Genomic DNA, 23,643 nt, shown 5'->3' on the forward strand with positions numbered 1-23,643 from the left:
CATCACATCCTTTACCCCTGGTGCGAGGGTCATTCACACTTTCCTATGCACACCAAATCTGCAAAAACAACAGCTACATCTGCTTGAAACAGAACTAGTTGACTGTCACCGACTTTAGCAGAGAACATAAGCATTTCTTGTGAAGGCAAAAGCCACACATTTTGAACATATTTCAGAGCTGCTTAAATCTGTTGCCTGAAACATAAGGTGCAATTAACAGCAACAATCGCTGCAATTATTTTATTGACATCAAGTACAGCTCTTGAGTGTTGATGTAAAGACGTGAGCGAGTAAAGGGATGAAAGGGGGCTTTTGTGGCAAAAGGCACTGAAGGGGTTTGGAACTGTTGACACCTTGTTAGCAGTAGGCAAGCATATGCACTGTCAAATTAGCAGTTTGACACCTAGGACCTCTCCTCCTCCTGAGCTCTCAGCTCATGGGAGAAAAAGCCTTTTCTGATGTTTTCAGAGTTAATTACAGCGCCAGCTTCCTTCAGAAGGTCACTGGGAGGTGAGCGGTAGCTTCATATCAAAACGGTCCCTGTAACTATTGTGTTTCTCTGCACTGCTATCTGCAATGCGCCTAAGTCTGTGAATCTTCCCTAATGTAGATTGTTTGCACGCAGGGCTTTGTGAGAGCTCGCCCTGTAAGACAGCCGTAGGAGTGAAAAATAACATAAGAACAGTGAATCATGCCGAGTCCCGCTCCTTGATGTTGATACAGTTGGTTCCCCGCAGAAAGGCTCCCTTGAACTCAAGCTGCCTTGCCTTTCTTCAAACACAGTTTTTTAGGGTTTGTTCACTTAGGACTATTGCATTCAAATTATGAAACCCCCACTTCAGAGTCCAATGCAATGCTACACTGACAGCTTTTCTGAATAACACCCTAGAGAAACTAGTTTGAAGGGAAAAAAAAAAAAACTGAAAACACAGTGTAGTGCAGGCAGCAGTAAGTGCACAATTAGATTAAAGTACAAAACCACACAATGGTGCACACATACTGCTGTACTGTATATGGAGCCATTCACTGTTTGTCAAGTTTACATGAAAAATGTCTTTGCACAGCAAAGTAAATCTGTTTGCTATCTTGCCGTCCCTGCGCTGTTGATGTTGATGTCTTCTGGGTGGCTGTTTGAAATTCAGCTCAGCAAAATGACAGATAAAATGGAAAAAAGCAAGAACGAATAGGGAAAGGATGGGCACAGTGCACAGTCGAAGAGTTATGAAAACTGATGTTTCAGGATGAGAGTAAATAACCCACGTTTCATGTGTGTGTACTACAAGAACAAGTTCCTCCATGGCAATTAACTACATTTCCCTCGAATTTGTTTCAAATGACATCATGTCAAATAACACAATCACACTATTGTGACCACTGGTTTCAAAGTCAAACTATTCCACTTCACTGTCGCTTGGCTGAATGTCCTCATTTTATATTTTCCAGGCTACAGTCACCCCTCCTATCGAGTCCCAGCTCTCACCTGATACCTCCAGTCCTCTGGGGGTATTTCTCGGAGAGACCTCTTGCTCAGTGACATCCTACAGTCTCCATCTGGGCCCCTTTTCCCTGCGCTGGGATGATCCAGTCTGGGGCCCTGCCTGGGAACGCTGGGTGACTGGCAGCGGGTCGGGGCCACGCTGCTGTGGTCAGGTCTCCTCGACCCGTCCGTGACCCCAGGTGAGTGAGCTGGTCCTGCAGCGTCTGGACCCATTTGGCGTGGCTCCGTAGGTGACTTGCTGGGGGAGTTCGGCCCTGAGTGGGATGGGCCCGGCGAGTCACGGGGAGCTGGGCTGGAGTGCACGGCACCTCTCTGAAGAAGGAACTTGGGGTAGGCATCATCCTGGGAGACACACAACAAGCCTGACTGGAGATTAGTTCGTCTCACATGGGAGGTGAGAGTAGTATTTGTAAGATGTACAATCTGATAAAAAGGTCAGAGTGTTCTGTTTTACTGTGGTACATGCTTAACACATAGCCACATACTTACAAAGAGCATAATTCTGAATTTTGTGTTTTTATGCCAGGCTTCAATATAGAAAAACGAACTAAACGTCAGTATTTGTGTTAAAGCCCTGCCGGAGCACACTCCTCCTCCCAACAAACACACACAACAAACAACCACACATGCATGAGAACACTGACCAAACCAAAGGTAAATATTCCAACTGGATTACAGCTAAACCTACTCTAAGCCCTTTATTTATATCAGTTAACTTCCTAAGCCATATAATCCATGTTGAATAAATGAGTTCAGTTTCAAACACCTCTTTTGAAGCCTAATACTGTGTATAGGATGCAGAGCAATGCAGACGAAATCTCTGTAGATGTTCTGTAATTGCCACAGCAAAACCACAAAAAAACCACCTCCGATATCCTCTGAATAGAAAAGATAAAATCTTGGAGCACGAAATGTCAAAAACACTAACCATTAACCATTAATCTTTTACTAGTTCAAGTCCTGCTTCAGCTCATCTGCTATTGGCAGAGGTCTCTCTCTTTTTTTTTGGATTTAATGGCAAATCCTTCATTTAAAAATTAAAATGTAAAAGGACAAAGGGGGAGTCTGATGCAACATCAGTGAAAGTCACGAGGAAGGCAGCAAATGCCAACACGGTCACAGATGATAACGTAGTAATAAACCACTACCGTTGAGGAATGTGACTGCCTGCTTAAAGGTGGAGTTACATCAGATATCACCTGCAATTAGCAGTGACGACACCACATTTGACATGGCGCTGCTTGGCTCACCTCTCCCCGAGTAAGGAGGATCTGAACGGCTTTGATCTCTGCTAATGGCCTTTAACAGCCAGCTCACTACCATGCTAATGATGGTCAGTTAGCTGACGGTGAGGCGCGCTGGACTCCTCCGTTTATAGTGTTCCAATGAAACCTTACTGCAGTTTTTCCGAGGCTAATTTTGGTTGGTATCTGTTGCGATGTTTTGAGCAATAACAACTGAGTTAGAAGTCAGTAAGCCATCTGCTATTTGAGGCTAGATGGAGCACAAAACTCTGATCTAGTTTGCTGGAGACAGGGAAGTAGGCCAGTAACAGAAACATACAAAAATTGGCATGCAGTTTTATTGTAGTGGGATACTATATGTATAACTGATGTGTCTGAGTCTTAAAAGTAGGGAATAACATTTCTGAAAATAAACTCCTTAGCTCCAGAAATAGACCTTCCATCATGGAATTTTCACTCCAGGGGCCCTGATTTCATACCTATATTTGCTAATTTCAATCAAGCATGGGTTGATTAATTAGTTGATGTGGCACTAAAGTCATCCTTTATCTGCCAATCGCAAAGATTCGACCATGCCTTATTAACATTCACAAGGAGCTCAGTAATTGTTATACAATTGAGCAAACTACAAGTTTTCAGTCACGCACAGAGTGGTTTACACAAAGGAGACAGACTTTCTTGTGCAGGAGGTCAAAGAAAAAGGTGTTGCTTTGAAGGAACTCATTTAAACATAAAACTCCCACGTCTGTGCACGGACGAGCCCCAGCATTGCGCTGACCCACCCATGTTTGCTTTTATTATGAAATTAGCTAAATGATTTTGCAAAGTTATTAAATTAGTTATTAAATTAGCGGACATTGCGTGTTGCCAGCCACGTGTAGCCAACTGCCAATCAATAAAATTAGGGCCCCAGGTGACAGTGAGTCAAAACAGTTAAATATAAACATACAGGTGGAGTAATAACATCATCGTGTTCCACTTATGCTCAATGCTTATTTCACCCAAAAAAGTAAAGATTTAGAAGACGCTTTTATCCAAAGCGCCATACAGACAGTCTACAGCGATTGGGAATTTAACCCAGGTCACCATCTTGCCAAAAAAAACCTGTACCCATGTCTTTCCACCTCCCAAAAGGACAAGACTGCCATAGAGGAGCTGCACACACATTGCATCATCCTCCAAGACTGGTGCTACAGCTATCAGACGTCTTTGTTTGATGAACACCTTAATAATTCAGCATTGTGTGTTCAAATTCATTCCCCCCACTTATGAGGCATATGTTGAAAGGCTTGGCTGAGGCAGCCAGAACCTGCATGTTTGAAACAAGCAACAAGCCAAAACTTGAGAATCTCTCAGGTCTGATGTGTAAAACCAAAACTGTTCTCAGAGCTAGGGTGAAGTGCTGTTCTTTAGCTGAGGAGAAACAACTAGTTTCAGTGGGGCTGAGTGCATAAATATCTTCGGTGGTGGTGGGTGAATCTACACCATTCTTGGAGAACCTAAATATTTGGGTCGCACAGTGATTAATTATGCCTTTAAAGTGCAGAAGCAGACTCTGGGCAGTACACAAAGGCCAATAAAAGGTATGCAGAGGTGGGATATACAGTGAGCATCCCATCAACCTGTCAACTACATCAATCAAAGTGGCCTAATTAACTGGAGCAGTACATATGTATCCCGAAGACGGGTTTGATTTCCCTGAGGAAACACACTCACACACACAGACACACACACACACACACACACACACACACACAGACGGAGAGAATTCAGTGCCTTGTTTGGGGGAAAGTTACTGCAACAAGGACTGACTGATTCTTCCACAGCAGACAATAGAAGCAAGACTTCTTATGAAATACAGTACTATTCCTGGCACAGCGCACATAAATCTCTACTGTCTAACTGCTGTGAACTGCACAGGACACTGTTTCACAGGAGATGCCGTCAAAGGTTGTTTCAGTGCACTTAATACTGAAAATACAATACTACTCATTGGCTGGCAGGTGTCCAATATTTCTGTATATATACAGACACCCAATAAATATATCCAGTAAAACATTTGATCACAGTTCTATATGAATGTGTCAGACAATAGTAACCATGAAAACGGAATGTTGTTATGATAATCCCTTTAAAAGCAGCAGTGAGCTTAGGTTTGTGCTAGCCTAAAAGCTCCTGGTCAGAGCAGATGAATTTTCAGAGACAGGAAAACACTTCTGGGGTTTGTGGCTGCACACGTAATTAGGGATAACACTATCACTTTCTGAACATATTAATGCTGCATCAAAGCCCTGAACCTGATAATCTGCTTCAATCACTGACCCAGAAGAAGTAGCCAGTGCCTTGACAAAGCCCAAACTTGAGGGAAAGAGCTGAGCCTAAAAAAATAATGAGTGGGATACATCAAACCAAGCTAAAAAGGGAAACCTAAAGAGCCTCATTATATTTTTCACTACTTTTTTTCAGTTTTTCTTTCTTTCGTTTTTTTTTTCCCTGTGTGTGATCACTAATGATTTAAAGTCCTTAATCTAAATAATTTATTTCTGGTTTAAAATTAGATTCTGGTTAGGGTGATTTTTTTAATTTATTTCATTTGGAATATCTTTACAAATTAATTATTAGTGTTCAATATCACACCATATTGCTAAGTCCCGAATTAATGGTATGTGCGAATGATAGTGGGGAGACAGAGAGTGGAGGCATGCGGTCCTTTTTTGGTGTCATTACTGCTGGATTTCAAAGGCTGACTTCCACAAAACAACTTGTCATCAGCAGTTGCACCGGTTGCAGACGTCCACCAATTTCACGTAATTAGGTTGCCTTGACATTGGTGCATTTCTTTGTCTTTCATTTTTCTTTTCCTTCTACATGTTTGTTTTTTTTCCCCCACAGGGAATTTAGCATCTTGTCTTGTGTACAATTAATCTTACTGAAGGGAGTAAAAGCACAGGCTATTCATACTGTATGCATCTAATTTACACAATAAGGGGGGTCCTTTTTCAAAACATTATTCAGACATAAAGTTAAACATAAATATTTCAGAGTTAATGCTGGTTCTCAGCTGTGCAGGACCTTTTCACTTAAACAAAGTTTTGAGTAATATAATCAATAGTGACAGTCCTAGCTCCCTACATGTGTAACTAAAGGCCATAGCATACCAGACAATCATTCCTGTTTGTTTTATTGGTGTGCTAAGGCCTTAAGAAAGTTTTCAAAATGCTACTGTTTCTTTATCTATCATATAATTACGGTCATACTACAACAACAACATCACTGAATATGATTTGTTATCATCCTAGCCTCTCCTAGTAGATTCTCCCAATGGCCTGCTTTATTTTTCAGACGACCCAAACACAACAGAGGGTCGTTCTGAAGGATCTCAGATTGTGTGAAAATGGTAGTCTGTGGTGTTCCATATCTATGAAGATGCACAATTTGTCAGCAAATGCACACTGATCATTCTCTTGACTAGTCTATTGCTCACTGGGAGATTACCTGCATACCTAAACAACAAATCTGAAAAAGGGCTACAGTATTGATAGTCTTTAGTTGTCCTATGAACTCAGGTCATAGCCTTCAGACAATTATTCTTTATTGACTTGAATGTCTTCTTCCTGCATGTCAACAGATGTTTAGATTATCTTGCTTTCTATCTATCATTGATTCTGAAGCATTAGACCTACCTGGAGTCACAAATACTCACATTTGCTTCCTGATCCCTGTTGGTTCAACTTATCTATGTCCCTATACCATGTAAGCGGCTGCCTTGTTTCCTCTTGTGATTGAGGGGACATACAGCCAAATGAGCAGATGCATGCAAAGCCAAACAGGGGCCTGCAGTGCTTCTGGTTGATGCTGTGTGTCACGCTCAAACAGCCTCTGTGTTGGATCTTTAGTAATGGCATGCCCAAGTAAATTTGCCTAACTTTTTTGCCGATATTTGAATAACTCAATCGTTGCTGCTTTGTTCACCCACAACAAAGTACCATTTGCTGTTTACTTCATAATTACCTTATTTACCCAAATGGAAATGCTTTTGGTGGCTGAGTGTTTATTCTTTTAAATCAAAGATAATATTAATAAAAAAACAGCGATTTCGGTTCTGTGCTGGCAGTTGTATAGCAATTTTTTCAAAATTTCCTGAATATACATAGGCCTGATAGCAGCATTCCCGAAAATATACAAAACAAGACGAAATAATGTATTTTCTATCTAGGTTCAATCCCACGATCGCTAACAGGTGCGTACGTGTGAGGGTAGGCCATTAGGGATGTGCTTCTGTGAAAGCACTAATGGTCTATTAGGCAGAACAAAAGGATGCAGACACCTTTTACGTCGTTTGAAGGTTTTAGGGTCGAAAAAAGCTCTGGGATTCTGGTGTTTATCTGCCAGGCTTTACACCCATCGCATCGCATCAATCCTTTCACATTTTTCTGTCCTCTGACATTTTGTGCTCACACCATGCCAGTTGGTAGGCTAGGTAGGGTGGGGTCGGAGGCTGTAGATGTGATGTTTTTTGTTTTTTGGTTGTGTGGCTTTTTCTTCCTTATTGGAAAATAGGAGTAGAAGATAGAACTCATGTCTACAATTATACTTCCATATCTCATGGTAATCAAATAAATCAAATTTAGAAGAAATCTGAGACGGAGAATTCCTCTCTCCCTTATTTAAGAGTGACGGTGGAGATTTGCATGTAATATGTAAGAAATCATGAGGAAACACAGGGGAACACAATAGTGTCTATCATTTATCACCCAGAAGTGTACCTTTTTTTATTTTAAAAGGACAACCAAAAAAGTGAATGATTATAATACATAAAACATAACTTAATTTTCTCAGATTTTAACTGTTTAATTAAGCACTATAACTTTCCCAGTTCCTAGTCTTATACAATGCAACTCAATATGGAGTGCAATTGTATTGATGTGTTGTCTGCTTAAGCCACATACCTCCTCACTCTCACTGCCAATAAAGTCATCCTCGGGTCGTGCTTCTTTGCGCACGCCTCCATCATCTTCACACAGAGCGCTCAGGTCAAAGGTCGCATCCTGGACGCTGTTACAGAGGCCCTGCACCCGCCTGGCTGAGTGAGGCCGTGAGGAGAAAGTGAACACCTCCTCCTCTTCCCCCTCCTTCTCTTCTTCCGCCTCCTCTGCTTCCAAGACAAACCGTGGTTCTTCTTTGTCACTCACGTCACTGTCACCCCCCTCCCCTGGAGCCACTGGGGCCGATAGAGGCGCCGATAACTCACGGGGGACAGACAGCCGGTCGGGCTCGTCATCGAGCGGGCCGGCTTCCTGGTCAGAGTCGTCCAGACAGCCGTCCTCTAAAGAGCAGAGCGATGTCACCTCATCTGCGGGACCAAAATGAGAAAAAACGTCTGTGAGTGTTTATGTACTCAACACAACAAGACAAAGACACACTGCCTGTCTCTATTGATCACACTGACTGTGTGGCAGCCACCTTGGGGGTAACTCTGGAACAATCCCACGCAGTGAACAGCAATGTGTCATCCCTGACTATTCTGTATTCATGCACTCATCCTTGTCATCCAAGTTCACAACTCTATGGATTGATTAAGCTTTTGAGACCACTGCTGCTGACATTCACTGTTCCTTACTCCACAGCCAAGGAATTGAGTGATTCCTTCTTTTCTTACACAATGGTAATCTAGCACAATTTTCAGTGCAAAGACTGTATTCCATTTAGCCAGGAGTAGTAACACCACATGGTGTAAATTAAGCTCCAGGATTCGACCCTCTCCAAACTCATGAATGTAAGATTTAAGCAACTAACCCATAATGGGTAGGAAAATGTCATAACATGATAATGACTGATGAATACAATTATATCTACATAATGAAGTCAGATGGAAACACACTAACTTTCCCCGCAAAGCAGTGAAGCAAGTCAACTAGCCAACACTGAATAATATTTACATTCCAGAGCACTTTCATTTTACAAGTGGTCCATGGTAATTTGGCTTTAAATCATATTACGAAAAAAAAAGAAAAAGAAAAAAAACAGAACGACACCACCAAAAAGAAGAATCCCACCGAACTAGTGGAAAACAGACTGCACTTTATCACACTACATCTGATTTCCTCTCCTATTTATTCCTGTAACAAGTCTGCTCCATATGGATCCGCTGTTTCAACGCAGGTGACTACAGCACCAGAAACACGGGTGAGCTCCTCCTCTGAGAAGCCGTTATTGACTTAGCAACACTGCACAGATCAATGGCAGAGATCTGTTTAGAACAATATAATGCACAACAAGCTGCACGTATATGTCATGAGAAAGCACCTGCATCCTCTCTGAGTTCATGATAATGTATATGCAAACAGCAGCATAATCACAGTATTGAAGACTCCACAATGCTTACCAGACGTTTCAGATTAATTTAGGGGGATTCAATCCAAGGTTAAGTAATTGCACATCAATGCTCTGATGAGAGTTTCAAATATGCATGAGTAGAAGTGAAGCACTGGAAGGAAATATATTTCATACTGGTACAGTCTTTGGGAGGTGGGGGGGGGGGGGGCAGTTAGCAGTTGGGGTTCCAGTGCAGCTCTTCCATCGGCACACAAATAACATCATTAGCTGAGAGGGTGCGGTGCGGCTTCAGAATCCCAATGGGAACATAGATGTATGTGTGCCTTTGGGGTCTGTGTGCCCTCGCTTTAAAGAACAAAAATACCCTGGACTCAGAGCCACACCAGAGACCGAAGTGATAAATACGGCTCAGTCATGGCAACAGCCAGCAGTGCAGGGCGTCTACGTCTGCAGTCTGCGTCTTTTTTTTCTTCTAAAAAGCACACAGCACTGCAGGGGAACGGTCTGAGTCACTCCGATATCTAACAATGAATTAAAACTCTGAAGAAAAAAAAGAAAACTTCTTCTGAAGAAAAAACAGATGTTTGTTAGACATTTGCTTCATTTCACAAAATATAAGCCGCAGCCACTTTGGGGCACTACGGTATTCCATGCACGTGTCTTTTTCTTTTTCTTTTTTAACGTCACACCATAATCACCGTTCCTAATTGCTCACAGCGTGCAAGAACCCCCCCACCCCTGAGACTTCCCTCTGACCTACACAGTATACTTAATGTCCCATTACTGCTAATGAACTTCCTTCTTTCAGCAGACGGGAGGAGGGATCTTTCATTGCCTCCTGGAATGGAGGGTGAACTTAATGTACTTTGTGATTCATTCTCTGGAGGCTGGAGGAGGGGGTCCGGAGGAGGCAGAGAGGAAGGGAGGCTTTAACACAGGGTGCCTTTCTGTTATAGAAATTTAAATACAATCTCCAAAACATTACACCTATATTACAGGAGTGCTGCAGCGGTGCCTCCGTTTACAGCAGTTTGCTGCTCCTCATCCATATGTATTAAGCCTCGGCTTATCCAGTTTAGCATTCTGCTCAGTTTGCATATTTGAATAGCGAGGCCAAAAATTAACCTGAATTTTGACCCTACCTATATGACCTGACTGATTTGCAAGATTATCTTTCACAAGCAACAGATCATTTTATTGACCTTCTTTTTTTTCGAACTATCATTTGCTAAATCTGTCACGCATAATCTCACATCTCTGCTATCTTTGGTGTACATACTGGGCCCTAATTTCATTGACGGGCAGCTAGCAACAAGCAAAGTCTGCTGCACATGATCTAAAGCTAATTTAACAACTTAGCAAAATCATTTTGCTAATGTAATACCATGAGCAAGATCCTAAGCGCATACATGGGTGGGTCAGTGCAATGCTCCCACACCCGACACTATAGCTTTGCCAACGATATTAGGGGCCCCTGACACTTGCTAATATGATGCATTTTCAAAATCAAGTAACTGTATTCAACAGCAAAGTCATGATCAAGAACCACCTTCACAGCCTCTGGCATTCAGTGATTAGACCATTACACCAGTTATTTTCCTGCTACTCCACATCCAATTGTAACTAGGCTGTGGTAGATACATATAGCAAATATACTCATTTCTGACCGGCTGGTGTGTGAACATAATAAATATGATGGTCACATAGCTATGTGATAACCATTATGGCATTGCGGCTTTCAAAATGTCACGATATACAAAAATAATGAACTCAGACAGAAGCTTTCTTCACACTGCATGGAATTTCACCACTACCCTCTGAAGCATCTGCTCTGTCATGGCCGATGGAATGGTGTTTCAGATGAAAAGCAGGGGCTTGGTAAACCACATCCTCCTGTTTCTGAGGGTGAGGTAGAATTCCTCCTTCTACAACACCACCTGGCAGAAACAAATAAAAAAAACACACCACGCTTTTCTTTTGAAACACACCACAGTTTGGAAAGCCCGACAACCTATTTATTTGGAGCAGGTTATTACTGACAACATTGTGTGGAAGGTAGAATAGAAGCAAACAATAACAGTTTTTTCCCCCTTCAATCACTGCTCAATCACTGAGTTAAATGTTGATGAGGAGAACACTTTTCAAAAGAGTTTTCAAATAACAACACTCAATGTTGAACAAACTCCTCTCCATATTAGAGGTGGAGAGCCTCTTGTACAGCCTATATTAATACATGTGAAACAGAGCACATCTGAAATGCTAAATCTGGGGGGGAAACACACACACATATCTAACCTGTTAGGACAGGTCTTTCCCTCCCAGCACTGTGCATCTGAGGTCTCCTGGTTTGAGTTCGTTCAGATGCTGCCCTGTCTGGAGGTGGGCGTGGCTGAAACTTCCTAGATCTGCCTGTATCCATGGAGACATACAGTGATCATTGCACAACATCTCTTATACTCCCTCATGGTTAAAAACGGTGTGGGCTTTGAGCCTGTGATATCAAAAACCGCAGCTTTTCAAACATTCGCTCTCACTAAATATTTCTGTACTGATCTGTACTTTATGTAGCACTAACCAGAGCACTGACAATTCTTACATGACTGTCTTCGTCAGAACTATGGCTATGCTATACTATGGTATACAAGAGAACATGTATGATTTCACCGGCTAAAAAGGTGAGTTGGTGGTTGTCAGGTTGCTTTATAGTCTGGCTCCACCATCTTATTGCTCCCAGCTCAGTTTTCGCTGGGATTATAGTCTGGAACTGCTTTTCGCTAAATGAAACAAGGGGCCATTCCCATTCTGAGGGGCCCACCAATCGGCGACCAGTGGGAGCTGCTAAATGTGATGGCACTGAAAGGAAGCGCTTGTTTTGAAATGCAGTTACAACAATGGCAGCAGTCCAAGAGCTAGATGAATTGATACAAACAGTAGTAGCAACGCCAGCAAACATCGAAGAATTGAAGCCAGAGCAAGAAGAATGTGTAAAATTATTCAGGGCAAAACTATTGATGCCGTATTGCCAACGGGGTTGGGAAAAAGCCTAATATTTCAGCACACACCACAGAAATTGGGGAAGATATGGCATATGGTGGTCAGTGCCAGTTGGTTAAAGGGTGCTCCAGAGATTTCCAAATGAACCAGAAGTCTATGCCCAATAGGGTGCAACGACAGGAAAAAAACCCAATGGAGCACAGCCAGACCTATTTCACAAAGTACATTTGGGTTTGGTTATACTAGTCTAGTTGTTTCGGTGATGCAATCCACACATTTTCACTATGACCACTGTGGTCCACAGGGATTCATTTAAGGGTGTCACTAATAGGCATAGATCAAAATTACATTGAGAGTTATTGGATAAGCTCACAGAGTACTATTCTATTTTAAAATGGAGCATGCAAGATTCATCCTGGCCGTTTCAGCCAAAGTTGAAGGAGCTGGTGATCACTAACAAAATCCATTAAATGCACCTTTCTGCTCAGGTAGAAAACATAGAACATGCTTTACTTCTGTACCAATCAATTTTCAACTGAGGTCATCCAACCTATATTTTGCAGTAAGAACTGAACCCCATGAGATCCAAGCTAGTCACCTGACACCCACCAAATGGCATGGCGGGTTTGCTGTGTTTACTTTGAAAATGCTGTGGGGAGGGTACCTGAGAGCCCATTATGGTCCGTTGGAGCCTTGTCCTCGTGCCTGCTGGATGCTGGGTTGTTTTTCTTCCCAGTGGGTGGGGGTGGGCCTGCAACTCTGGAGCCAAAGGCTACATGGGACGGGTCCTGGCTCTTTGTGCTGCGGGCACTGGTGGCACTGCGGGCACTGGTGGCCCTGGCACTGGCTGGGCCTGTCTGTTCTGTGAGGATGTACAGATAGGATCTTACATGAGCACCGTCTTTTTTCCAACACCTGTTTTGCTTCTTTTCCCCAACACTTGTTTTGCACAGTCTTTTATAATAATCAATCTAGCTTTCGAGCTCTGTGCAAAGTGCAGCAAACTAACTTCAGGCATGTTTTCTCTTCTCATCTTTTAATTTTGAAAAATTCCACCCACGATTTTTTGCTCTTTGCCTATTATTCTTGTTCAACCATCTCACAATTAATTGTTTATAGTTTCAAAATGACAATTAATGCAGTTGTTTCTCTTAACTTCTTTTCCCTGTCTGACTGTGGCTGCTCTCATCATTGGCTCAGAGGGCTGAAAAAACACTGCTGACATCTGTCTCCATAAATAAACAGATGCTGGTAAAAAGACAATTGAGGCAACGACAGAATAATATTACAAAATAAATGATTGGGCCATATCTTTTCTCTGGAAAAGAGCTTAGAGTTCCCGAGTTCTACTGTGTAGGGTCTCTTGTTGGCAGCCTCTCAATCAGAGGGACCCCAGGAAAATTAAACGTTCACTAACAGACTGGCAGCATGTTCAAAGACTCCCTTTTCTTCTAGGGTTGATCAAAGAAAACAAACAACCAAAAGAGTGCTAAGAGCTACAAAGACTAATGTGCAAGGTCAGAGTAAACTAAAACACACGGCACCACTGAGAACACAAAGGAATGTTTGATAAAGCACGTCTGACTCCCACGAGGCACAAATGTTGCCGGCTGAAGAAAAAACTAACTATTTGGAGTGACATCAACATAAGTTAGTACTTTACTGCACAATTCAAAATATGATGGTAGAATCTGTGCCACTGAACTGACTGTCATTTTGTGTGAAATGATGTCATCATTATACAAATTATATAAATGTATATAAATGTATATAATTATTATATAAATGTTCCTTAAATTATATACTTTCCCCTTGAGACACATGCTATGGTCTAGTCAACACAAATTACTTTCACAGTCCTCAGTCACTGGTGCTGTTTCCTGTTATTCTTACCAAAAAAAAAACTCAATTTTCAAGGCCAATCTTGCTTTCTATTTTAACATAAAGTCCATTCCAACAAAATTGCTTATAAATGAGTGGGAAACAGTAAAAGAGAGCAGCATCAGCCTGGCTTGTAATTTTCTGTCTGATTTACCAGAGTCTGTTTTCAAAGGGCCAGTCCTAATGTCGGAGACAGCAAGGTTCTTCATGTTGATGACTTGGGTGATGTGCTGAACTTCTGTGGGAAATTGGCAGCCCCTGGGAATTTCATCCAGTACTCCATTTCTATAGATGTAAAGATCTGGTAGAGAAATAATGTCAATACATCAATGTTAAGAGAGAACTGAAATGGTACATTTTTGTTTAATTTGCAGGACAAAACAGATGTACTACATAATATAGGAAATGAAAGAAGACGGCAGCAGTGTATGGTATTTAAGAAGTTGAGCAAAAAAACATTTACATATTTAAAAAGTTAGCCTTCCCCACAGAGTTTGATAGTCAAAAACATTATTATATACAGACAGACATGACAGTAATGACGCTATAGTGAGTTACTGACAAAGGATTTCATGAATTTGAACAAAGCCATCAGTTCAAATGCATCCCCCGATTCCCGTTGGTTACGAGGATATCAATCAGCAAGGCAGATGATGACTAATTTCTGTGTATTTTAAAAGTAATTGCAAAATGTACATAGCTGGTCTTCACTGTGAACATGGTGGTTATTCTAAATATGAAGGGTTTGGAGTGGTAGTATGTAAGAATGTGTTCACAATAGTTTTTAGTTTGGAGAATAAATGTATTTGTGTGATCATATAATTACAGTTATAATACACAAGTAACTACAAAATCTTATACAGCCTTCATTTGCCTTCTGGAAGACGCTACAGATTCATGCGAGCTGGAACGACACGTTTCAATAACAGCTTCTTCCTCTCTTCCCCTCCAAAGCTGACCTGGACCTTTTCTACCCCCATCTCCCCCCACCTTACTGGACTGAGGTACCTATGACAAAAGAATACCACCTAATTGTTGTGTGGCAATAAAGTTTTATCTTATCTTATCTTATTTACCAGAAAGCAAGGCTGTACTAAGACACAAGTAACTTCCTAATCCGTTGCTTAAATGGATTTGCTGTAAAATAACCCTACAAATTCCTTTCCCCAACATTTCTAGTGTAGGAAAAGGATGTAGGAAAGTACTTCTACTGTAAAATATCTAGTTATGTTCTGTGCTCAGCCTAACCAATGTATAGCCATTTTTTCATACACATCAACAATATACTAATATTGGTCTGGTCAATTTTACAAATGTGCCATATAAACCACTTATTCAGGAAGAAAGACAAGCATTGAGACAGTTTTTACATGAAAACAGACGACTCCAGAGATATTCACATGGTATAATCCATTCATCATTTAGTCAAGTCCAGGCTATCCCACCTCTGTCTGAGTCCAGGGGCTGTGTTTTCATAGTGAAGATCCGTCTGACCTTGCATGAGGCTGATATGCTAATTCCATCCAAATACAAAAACACTGCTCCCTTGAACATCTCACGGGTGAACGAGCTCACATCAATGCACATGTTGCACCACTATAAAACAAGGAAGCCAACAATGGCATTTAGAAGGCAATCAAAATGACACATTCTTTTTGTCACAGGAGAATGTCACTAGGCCAACGTAACATCAGTATGTAGGACACATATGGTACAATGCATCTCAGCATTCTTAACAGATGTGGCTGTCATTTTACATGTACAATGGTCCAAGCATTCCTACTCACAACATTGCGAGCAAGACTTGTTAGAGGTATTCTGGCATGAAGAGGAGTTGCAGAAACTTCCTTGTGGACTGTTGACAAGTACAATCTTCTCTTCAGATGACCTGCATCAGTTATCCTGCAAGAAAGAAAATCTTCTGATATTAGATGAGTAGTTCTTATTCTTTCTATAACTCAGTACTCAGTTACTGTAATTTCCCGTCCATTAACTGCAGTTTCAACATTGATTTGTGTGGTTCAAACTCTGTTGTGGGCTATACATTTCAAAAAAAAAAAAAAGTAGGATCAAGATATTTATTTACGACAAAGTCTCCTTTAGTTCATTGTGCTTGTGTGTTACTTCAAACAATGTGTGTGCTTTAAACAAAAAAATAAAAATAAAGGCATCAATTAAGTGTTTTATTCTTTGTCTCCCCTCATCTTTGCACGCGTTAACTAGCATGCCAATAAAATTTACAAAAAGAAGCAAACCTTCTATTTTCTAAATACCTAAAAACCCTGCATTGTTACTATTTACTGTTAACAATAATCCAAAGGAAAAGTGTGTTAAATGAAAAGGCCTTTGCATTGTGCTGCTAGTGTCTGTAACGCATTCAGGTCTTTAGTGAATTAGCTAGCTAGCTCCCACCAGATGCCACCAATGACAAGCCCTGTAACCGGTGCACTCTTTTTCTCTCTCTCTCTATTTCTCTGTCGTGTTCACATACATTGAAAAAAAACACAGTTTACACACAGGTGCAGTCAATACATGGATTTGTTGTAAAAAATTACATAAAATACTGTCATGCGTTAAATATACGGTGCGGTTAACAGTCTGGATATTACAGTAGGTACTTGCTGGAGCCATAGCTGAATTCTGCTTAATTCTATAATTGCATTTGTATTACATTAGGAGAAATGTCTATGTTCATTGATCTTCAAGTTACTCTGTTTAAGACAATTGTCTAAATCCAAACATGGAATGAACCCACAGCTATTGCTATGATACAGTATGATATTTACAGATTTGATTGATAAGTCAACCAGACTATATAATGCACAACATAAAAATAAATTAAGATCAGCACTGCTCTATTGCAGTAGCATACCGTTAAGGTCTTCTATGTTTGGATTATGCCAGGTGAAGTGATGACAAATACAAAGGAAATATGTGAATGATGTGCAGTTGGATGTGGGTTATATGCCTACGTACTGTGTGTGTGATTTCAAAAGAAAATGAATGTATGCTAACTGTCAATCTGTTGGATTAGAGAATGGATAAAAAGGATCAACTCATCATGGTGGTGAATTAATGGATATGGCAGAGATGGATTAGTTTAGGATTAGTCACATCCCGTTTAGTCTCAAATAAAGATGGCGGAGCATTAGTGTTTCCTCGATGATGAATCCTAATTCTTGATAAAAAAAATCACACCTCCAACCAGACAGACAAAAGGAGTGGTCCAGGTGAAAAAGAGAAACATGAGACACATAAATCAACTCAGAACTGCTGTTTGTCTGTTACTGTTTTGCGCCTGTTGGAATAATAAGGGAATGGGTAATGAAGTCAAGAGAGGTCCTCTATTCTCATCACTGACGACGCTATTTTTGGTTTCCTTATACTGTACGGCTTAACAGCCTTTTCTCATGATTTAGCCTGTTTGTTTACAGTAAAATAAATTATTACTAGATGCATGGAGGTGACTGAGGGGACAAACGGAAAATAAAAAGCTTTGCTTTTCATAAAGTGTAATGCGTGCCTAAAGCACAACACTACTGGCTGGCAACAGCACAATCTTACATGAGCCACTGCCCATGTCATCACATAGTGTTGGGCTCTAGCAACTCCTTAAGATATGTTCACACAGTGTTCCAAAGAAGGCTAGACAACATTACCTTGAGCAAAAGAGCATGGTAATGAAAGATTATATCAAGTGGATAGGAGGCTTTTCTTTTTTAATCTATCTTTCATTTGTGGGACAATCTTATGTGAGTGTCGGCATGAAAAAAGTTTTTTTTACTCACAGTTTACTAACAGTTGTTGGTGTGTACAGGAGCAGGAAGTTGGATACTTACAAAAGCTCTGTACAGAAATCCTTACCAAGAGGGACCTTCACTTGGAGGACTAAGAACTTCTGAACCAGTCCAACTGGGAAAAATAAAGCAACCAAAAGTATATTCATAAGTATTGTCCTTTCATGGCTGTTGTTACCAACAGACTGAATCTCTAATCCGGTTTCTTTTTTTTTAAAGATTTATTTTTGGGCTTTTAATTGATAGTTTAGTGAAGAGAGGGACAGGAAATGAGAGGGAGAAGAGCTGGGGAGTGGACAGGAGAAATGACATCGGGCCGGATTCGAACCCGTGTTCTCCATGGGCGTCAAGCCCGAATGTGGTTGGGGCTACTGCTTGCGCCACAGTGCCCCCCTCTAATCCGGTTTCTTTATTAAAAATTTGAATCTTTAAAAAAAAAATACATTTTGTTTATAAACAGCATTTACTGTATTATTATGGATGGGCACTTCCAACTGGTTTAATTCCAAAAAAAGATAGTGTCATGATGCATTTCGAATATTTTGCACAAATGCATCAATACGTCAATGCACTGAAAACTCCATTGCATTGAATAGTCTGCATCATTTCAAAATGTCACAATGCTTTCCTGGCTAAGGCACAAAGAGGGTTAGAGATCAGCATGTGCATAAAGCAGTCAATGTAAAAGTAGAGTTTGCGATTCTAATCCAATGCACTTTTTGTCAAATTCAGTGATTCGCTCCTTACCGTCCTCTAACTGTACGTTCAGTGTGTGCACTCACACACAGTCCTGGCTTTGTACATTGGAAACAAATATAGGGGCTTGGACCAAGCCAAAAACAATTCCAGCCAATCAACACGTTGCTTCAGCAGCACTGAATCGGAGGGCGTTATTGATTGGCTGTTGAACTCAATTGTCAACCTTTCGCCTGAATCAAGAATTCTGCCTTTAATGCTACAGAAATACTCACGAGCCATTTTGCTGTCACGTGGTATCTGCATCCTGTTTGTTTGACTGCTGCCCTCCAAGCTGTAGACAAATCCCTTAACCTCCTTATCAAACTCCTATGCAGAAGGTAAACACAAGTACACCAAGTCTTCAACTTATGCCATTATATAAACACTGGGTGGCCTATAATGCCTATATATTCAAATTAAAATCAGTATTTTGTTTTACTTGCCAAGCCTTAATGCATGAGTTCCACTGGTTCACATGAGGCAAACATGAGTTCTACACTTATCTCATGGAGGTATGTATTCTGGATGAATTATCTGATTTTACTGTGATTATCTGAACCACATGTAAAGATGTTTCCATTACAGCCAATATCATGCACCTAATGTCAGTCACACATTTATATTAGAAGCAAAGAAAATAAATAAACGCTCATTTGCATACCAGTTATGATGCAAGTACATCAACATAATGCTGTAGGTTTTCCTCAAACCTTTCTTCACTATTATCTGCAGTACTGTATCCTCTGCTACAACTGTGTATGATACGAAAACACTAGGGCTGGTTTGGACCAGTTTGTCCATAAGTCTTATGAAGGTTATGCATTTTATGATTTGCCTGTGGATCATTTAATTGATTGTGAAGATAATATTATCCACAGTTTTTGTTCCTCCTTTGTTGATTTAGTAGTTTTGGTGTAATTGCCTCCCATATGACACTTTCACCTTGTAAGACAAACACTTAGTAAAATGGGGATAATATCCATAATTGTTACATGTTGACTTGCCAGGCTTGTGCTGAGTCATTGTGCTCAATTAACCTATCAGGGCTTCTGCCTCATTGCACTACCTTTTAAACGCCCTTCACTGGCTGCAATGAGAAAGCACTGATGGTGTTTCAGTGGACTGAAACCTTTTTTTCTTCTTCTTTGTAAGATCAATTTGATGTTGTCCACTTTGGACACCTTAATTTATATGACCTTGGATGAGGTACATTACATAAGACATCCTTGCCAGGTATGAGCTTCCCCATGTCTGTTTGTGGCTATGGTAAGGTTTTACAGCTCTGCAGGTCTCAGCTCATAATAAAAAGCAAACAATCGTACTTTACTTATTCCTGCAGGTCCACCAGACAGTTTCCATTTTGCCACAGGATCCTTCCCTTGTGCACTGAATATTTCCACCACAGGCCCTCCCTATGAGAAAAAGATATAAGTAAGACATGATTACTGGTAAGAACTGAATGTCCCATGAGGAAATCCAGATAGCCTAACCCAAGTCAATAAGTCATAACGGGTTACCTGATATTCATTTTTAAACATTTTCAAGATAATATTTGACTCCTTCCGAGATCATGTGATTTCACGAGAAGACGACCGGATCAGCTTTGGTTCACTGAAAGGTAAAAACAACATGGTTATGTTAACGTTACCAGCTTATGCCAAAATGTTATGCACAATGTGCAGTGCCCTCCAGAATGTATGGCACCCTTATTTAATATGAGTGAAATAGGCTGATGAAAATTTCCCTTACTGTTTATCAAATGTTGTATGTTACTCAGCAAATAAAGAAAATATACAAATTCCATTTGAGCCAATTACCACAGGTGATCAAAAAATAAATGTTATGCCAAAAAACATGTTTGTCGTTATTACTGGCACCCCCTTACTTAGTATTTTATGCAACCCCCTTTTGCAAACAGAAAAGCACTGGGTCTTCTCTTGTAAGGTCTTATAAGACTTTAGAACACAGAGGAAGGGATTTTCGACCATTCCTCAATTCAGAGTCTCTCCAGATCTGGCAGAGTCCTGGGTCTTCTCTTGTGTACTTCTTCTTGAGCTCAAACCACAGATTTTCAATTGGATTTAGGTCAGGGGACTGGGATGGCAATGGCAAAAGCTTGATTTTGTACTTTGGATCATTGTCCTGCTAGAAGAGCCAACCACGACCACAAAAACTCTGGTCATCCTCCTCACTGTGGCTGCTGACAAAAAATAGCCGGGCGTCTGGTTCATGATCGTTTTGAATTTCTTAAACTTCTTATATGACTGCCATCACAGTTAATATAGGCATTTTTAAGCGAGCAGCTGTTTTCTTGCATCCATTCTCTGACTTGTGCAACACACCTTTGCTTTATTGCAGTATCGCTCTTGAATCTTTGACATGATGATGAATGAAGGCCGCTTCACACCAGTGTGCATGACTCGCTTGTGTATTTTTATTCACACCGCTGCTACTGCCACCCCTCTCTTTCTACATCGATCTAGTCTCTGATCAATACACACTTGAGTTTGGTGAGCGGTCCGATAAGTGAAGACCACAAAGTTGACCACTTCTAACCAGAAAGCAGTAACGTTACTTACGCGGGTCTCACGCAGGCTGTGTGGCTATTCTAACCGGTTAACATGGACGCCGAAATGAAAAGGAAGAGGTTCCATGACCGTCACGCACAAGGTACGTGGTATGGCATGGGCATAGGGCCGTTTCACACCAGATGCATTGCGTGATTTGGCCCTGCGTCACTTCATTTTTATGCCCCCAGTGAGACAGGAAATCATTGATTACTTCTTAAACACTTAGCCAGGCCAACTTAAAATTAGTTAAATTTGCGTGGGATCATCATTTACATTTCCGTCATTCAAATCTCATGGTGTGTCAATAATTTAAGTTTAGACGACTATTGTAACGTTAATAGTTGTCACAATGGTATAGCTAAAGTTGTTTAGTTTTGCTATGCTTACCAGGAGGCCGTTCTACTTATCTAGCTCTTCGGAATGCTGAAATGTCATGTCTTCATACAACCACAGACAATAAAAGAAGCACACATCCAGTTGCAAGTTTGGGGTACTGCAGAAGTCAATGTTAGCTAATGATAAGACATAAGACGGTTTGGCTATGGGACTCACCTATATTCGTCCAGCTAATTCCAATTATTGCAATTCTGCTAAGTTAAGCACAGCGCGTTTTGTATAAATGTGAAAATGAACCTTAGATAATAGTAAAACACATGCTAACGTTAGTATGAAAATGTTTGGCTGGAAGCTCACAGTCTTGTTGGACGTCGTCATGGCAACAAGACTCTCACTCTACATACATCCACCGCGCGCGCGTGAATGTGTGTTGTAGTCAACAGGTGCAGGTGCAAGTCTTTTCAGGAATTGTATTCCCATGGGAAAAAAACAGCAGTGGTCATCATGCCTGTATCCATCAGGACACGGAAGTCATGTGCTCGGTATTTTTTCCGCCAGTGAGGCGGTGAGAATACAACAGGGTTTTCAGAAAATGTTTAAGAAGCTTTTAAACGTTTATGCAAGTTTAAAAAACAAAAATGGCCAGCCTAATTACTCAGATGTCCCGACACTGTTGAAAAAGTGTATTGCCTCTATGGATTTCCAAACCCCAGGATGAAATTAAATATTTGAATATCTACTTTGTTCACTTATTCCACCCAAAAGCCTTTGAATTGTCCCTAATACTGCGATGACCATATACCTCTTTGTGTATAATACCTTAGCATCAGCAGATTTCTGTATTCCTACTTTGGTGTTTTTTTATACCCCATGCAGGGTACAGATGTATACAGCTCACGGATACAACTTTAATCCAAATGGAAGGCCTATGTTACTTTTTCCTGTGTTTTCCAATGTGGAAAACATTACCTATAGTATTGGAAATCATCACCTAAAGTATACGAATGCATTTTAATCTTATAAGCTTAAAATGCATTCCTATACTTTAGGTGATGATTCCCAATACTATAGGAAAAAGTAACATAGCATTTTTGTGCTTACCAATTAGTTCTGTTTTCTTTAAATGTTCTCTCTTGTTCTGATCTATAGAGCTGTTAAAAAGACTTTGCAGCAATCAAATTAAATAGAAAAATCCTATTCTGTTTTATCTGAGCAAAAAAAAAAATTCTTGGGTTTATTTGATTCAGACAGCTTTGTTCATAATATCGGAATAAAAGTGAAAAATAACAGTCAGTTCACTTTGAACATAAACAAATATAACCAATTAGGTTGTGTTGCCGTCATGTCATAAGTGGGCAAGTAAAAGAAACAAGTTTGGTTGGTCTTTGCAGATGCATGGAATACCTTCTGTCAGTACAGATCTACATGACTGCGATCAGGCCTTTCATGGGGTTAATTGTTTATTGCTCACCTTTACGGTTGTATTTAGATTAGTTCTATTTATTCACAAGCTTGTTTGGCAAGTAAACTAAGGCAGACACAGTCTGACACATCACCCAGATGTACAGGAGAATCACTGATGGAATGCAGTAGTTATTCGAGGTATTATATGAACACAGCATGAGTCAATTAACCTCAACTGAAAAATACATAAATGAGTAATTACAACACTAATTTGATATAAATACAACCAATTTGTTAAAACGGCATTTCTTTAAGTGTTGGTTCAACCCAAGAGGGGAACATAATCAGCCCAATAACATCTTATATTTCAATTAGTATAAAAACACCTATGTGGCCTGCTCCTCCATATTGTCTGTGGCAAGAAGTTCTGAAACATCATTAACACATTTCTACCCATTAACTGTCGTGTTTTACTCCTTCAATATAAAGTCTTTATGCTTTAGTAATTGCCTTAAATCACTCTCAACCTGCCCTTTACAAGAGGTTTAAGGAGATTGTCTTATACATGTCTCATAATGAAATGCACTCCTAGAACAAAAAGCTGTTCTGCAAGCCTTGATTTCTTCCACTTGTCATTCTAGTAAAAGTTAGATCGTTTGTTGTTAAATGTTGTTAAATTTAAATGTTTTTTTTTTTTTAATGAGGACAACTCTAAGAACCAAACTGGTTCTAGAGAGCAGGTCTATCTGAGGGTGTTTTGTAAGTGCATTGAATATGAAGGCAATAATTAGGGATGCACCGATACCAGTATCGGTATCGGTGCCGATACTTCGTTAAAATACTCG

The 23,643-nt window shown here is 40.5% G+C and overlaps 1 protein-coding gene across 1 annotated transcript in view; it reads right to left on the bottom strand.

The window, feature by feature from the left end:
* Nucleotides 1–21,890, bottom strand: part of cfap20dc (CFAP20 domain containing) — a 28,662-nt gene extending 6,772 nt beyond the window's left edge. The window contains exons 1-13 of the mRNA XM_031567982.2: nt 21,611–21,890; nt 20,006–20,099; nt 19,811–19,900; nt 18,722–18,815; nt 17,793–17,865; nt 15,741–15,855; nt 15,399–15,549; nt 14,108–14,254; nt 12,737–12,934; nt 11,374–11,487; nt 10,893–11,015; nt 7,692–8,095; nt 1,481–1,840 (exon numbers count right to left, since the gene is read on the bottom strand). Coding sequence (XP_031423842.1) covers nt 1,481–1,840; nt 7,692–8,095; nt 10,893–11,015; nt 11,374–11,487; nt 12,737–12,934; nt 14,108–14,254; nt 15,399–15,549; nt 15,741–15,855; nt 17,793–17,865; nt 18,722–18,815; nt 19,811–19,900; nt 20,006–20,026 — 1,890 coding nt within the window. The 5' untranslated portion in view covers nt 20,027–20,099; nt 21,611–21,890. The remainder of the gene's footprint in view (nt 1–1,480; nt 1,841–7,691; nt 8,096–10,892; nt 11,016–11,373; nt 11,488–12,736; nt 12,935–14,107; nt 14,255–15,398; nt 15,550–15,740; nt 15,856–17,792; nt 17,866–18,721; nt 18,816–19,810; nt 19,901–20,005; nt 20,100–21,610) is intronic.
* Nucleotides 21,891–23,643: the final 1,753 nt, after the last annotated feature.

Source organism: Clupea harengus, chromosome 5 (assembly GCF_900700415.2).
Source record: "Clupea harengus chromosome 5, Ch_v2.0.2, whole genome shotgun sequence".
Taxonomy (NCBI): Eukaryota; Metazoa; Chordata; class Actinopteri; order Clupeiformes; family Clupeidae; genus Clupea; species Clupea harengus.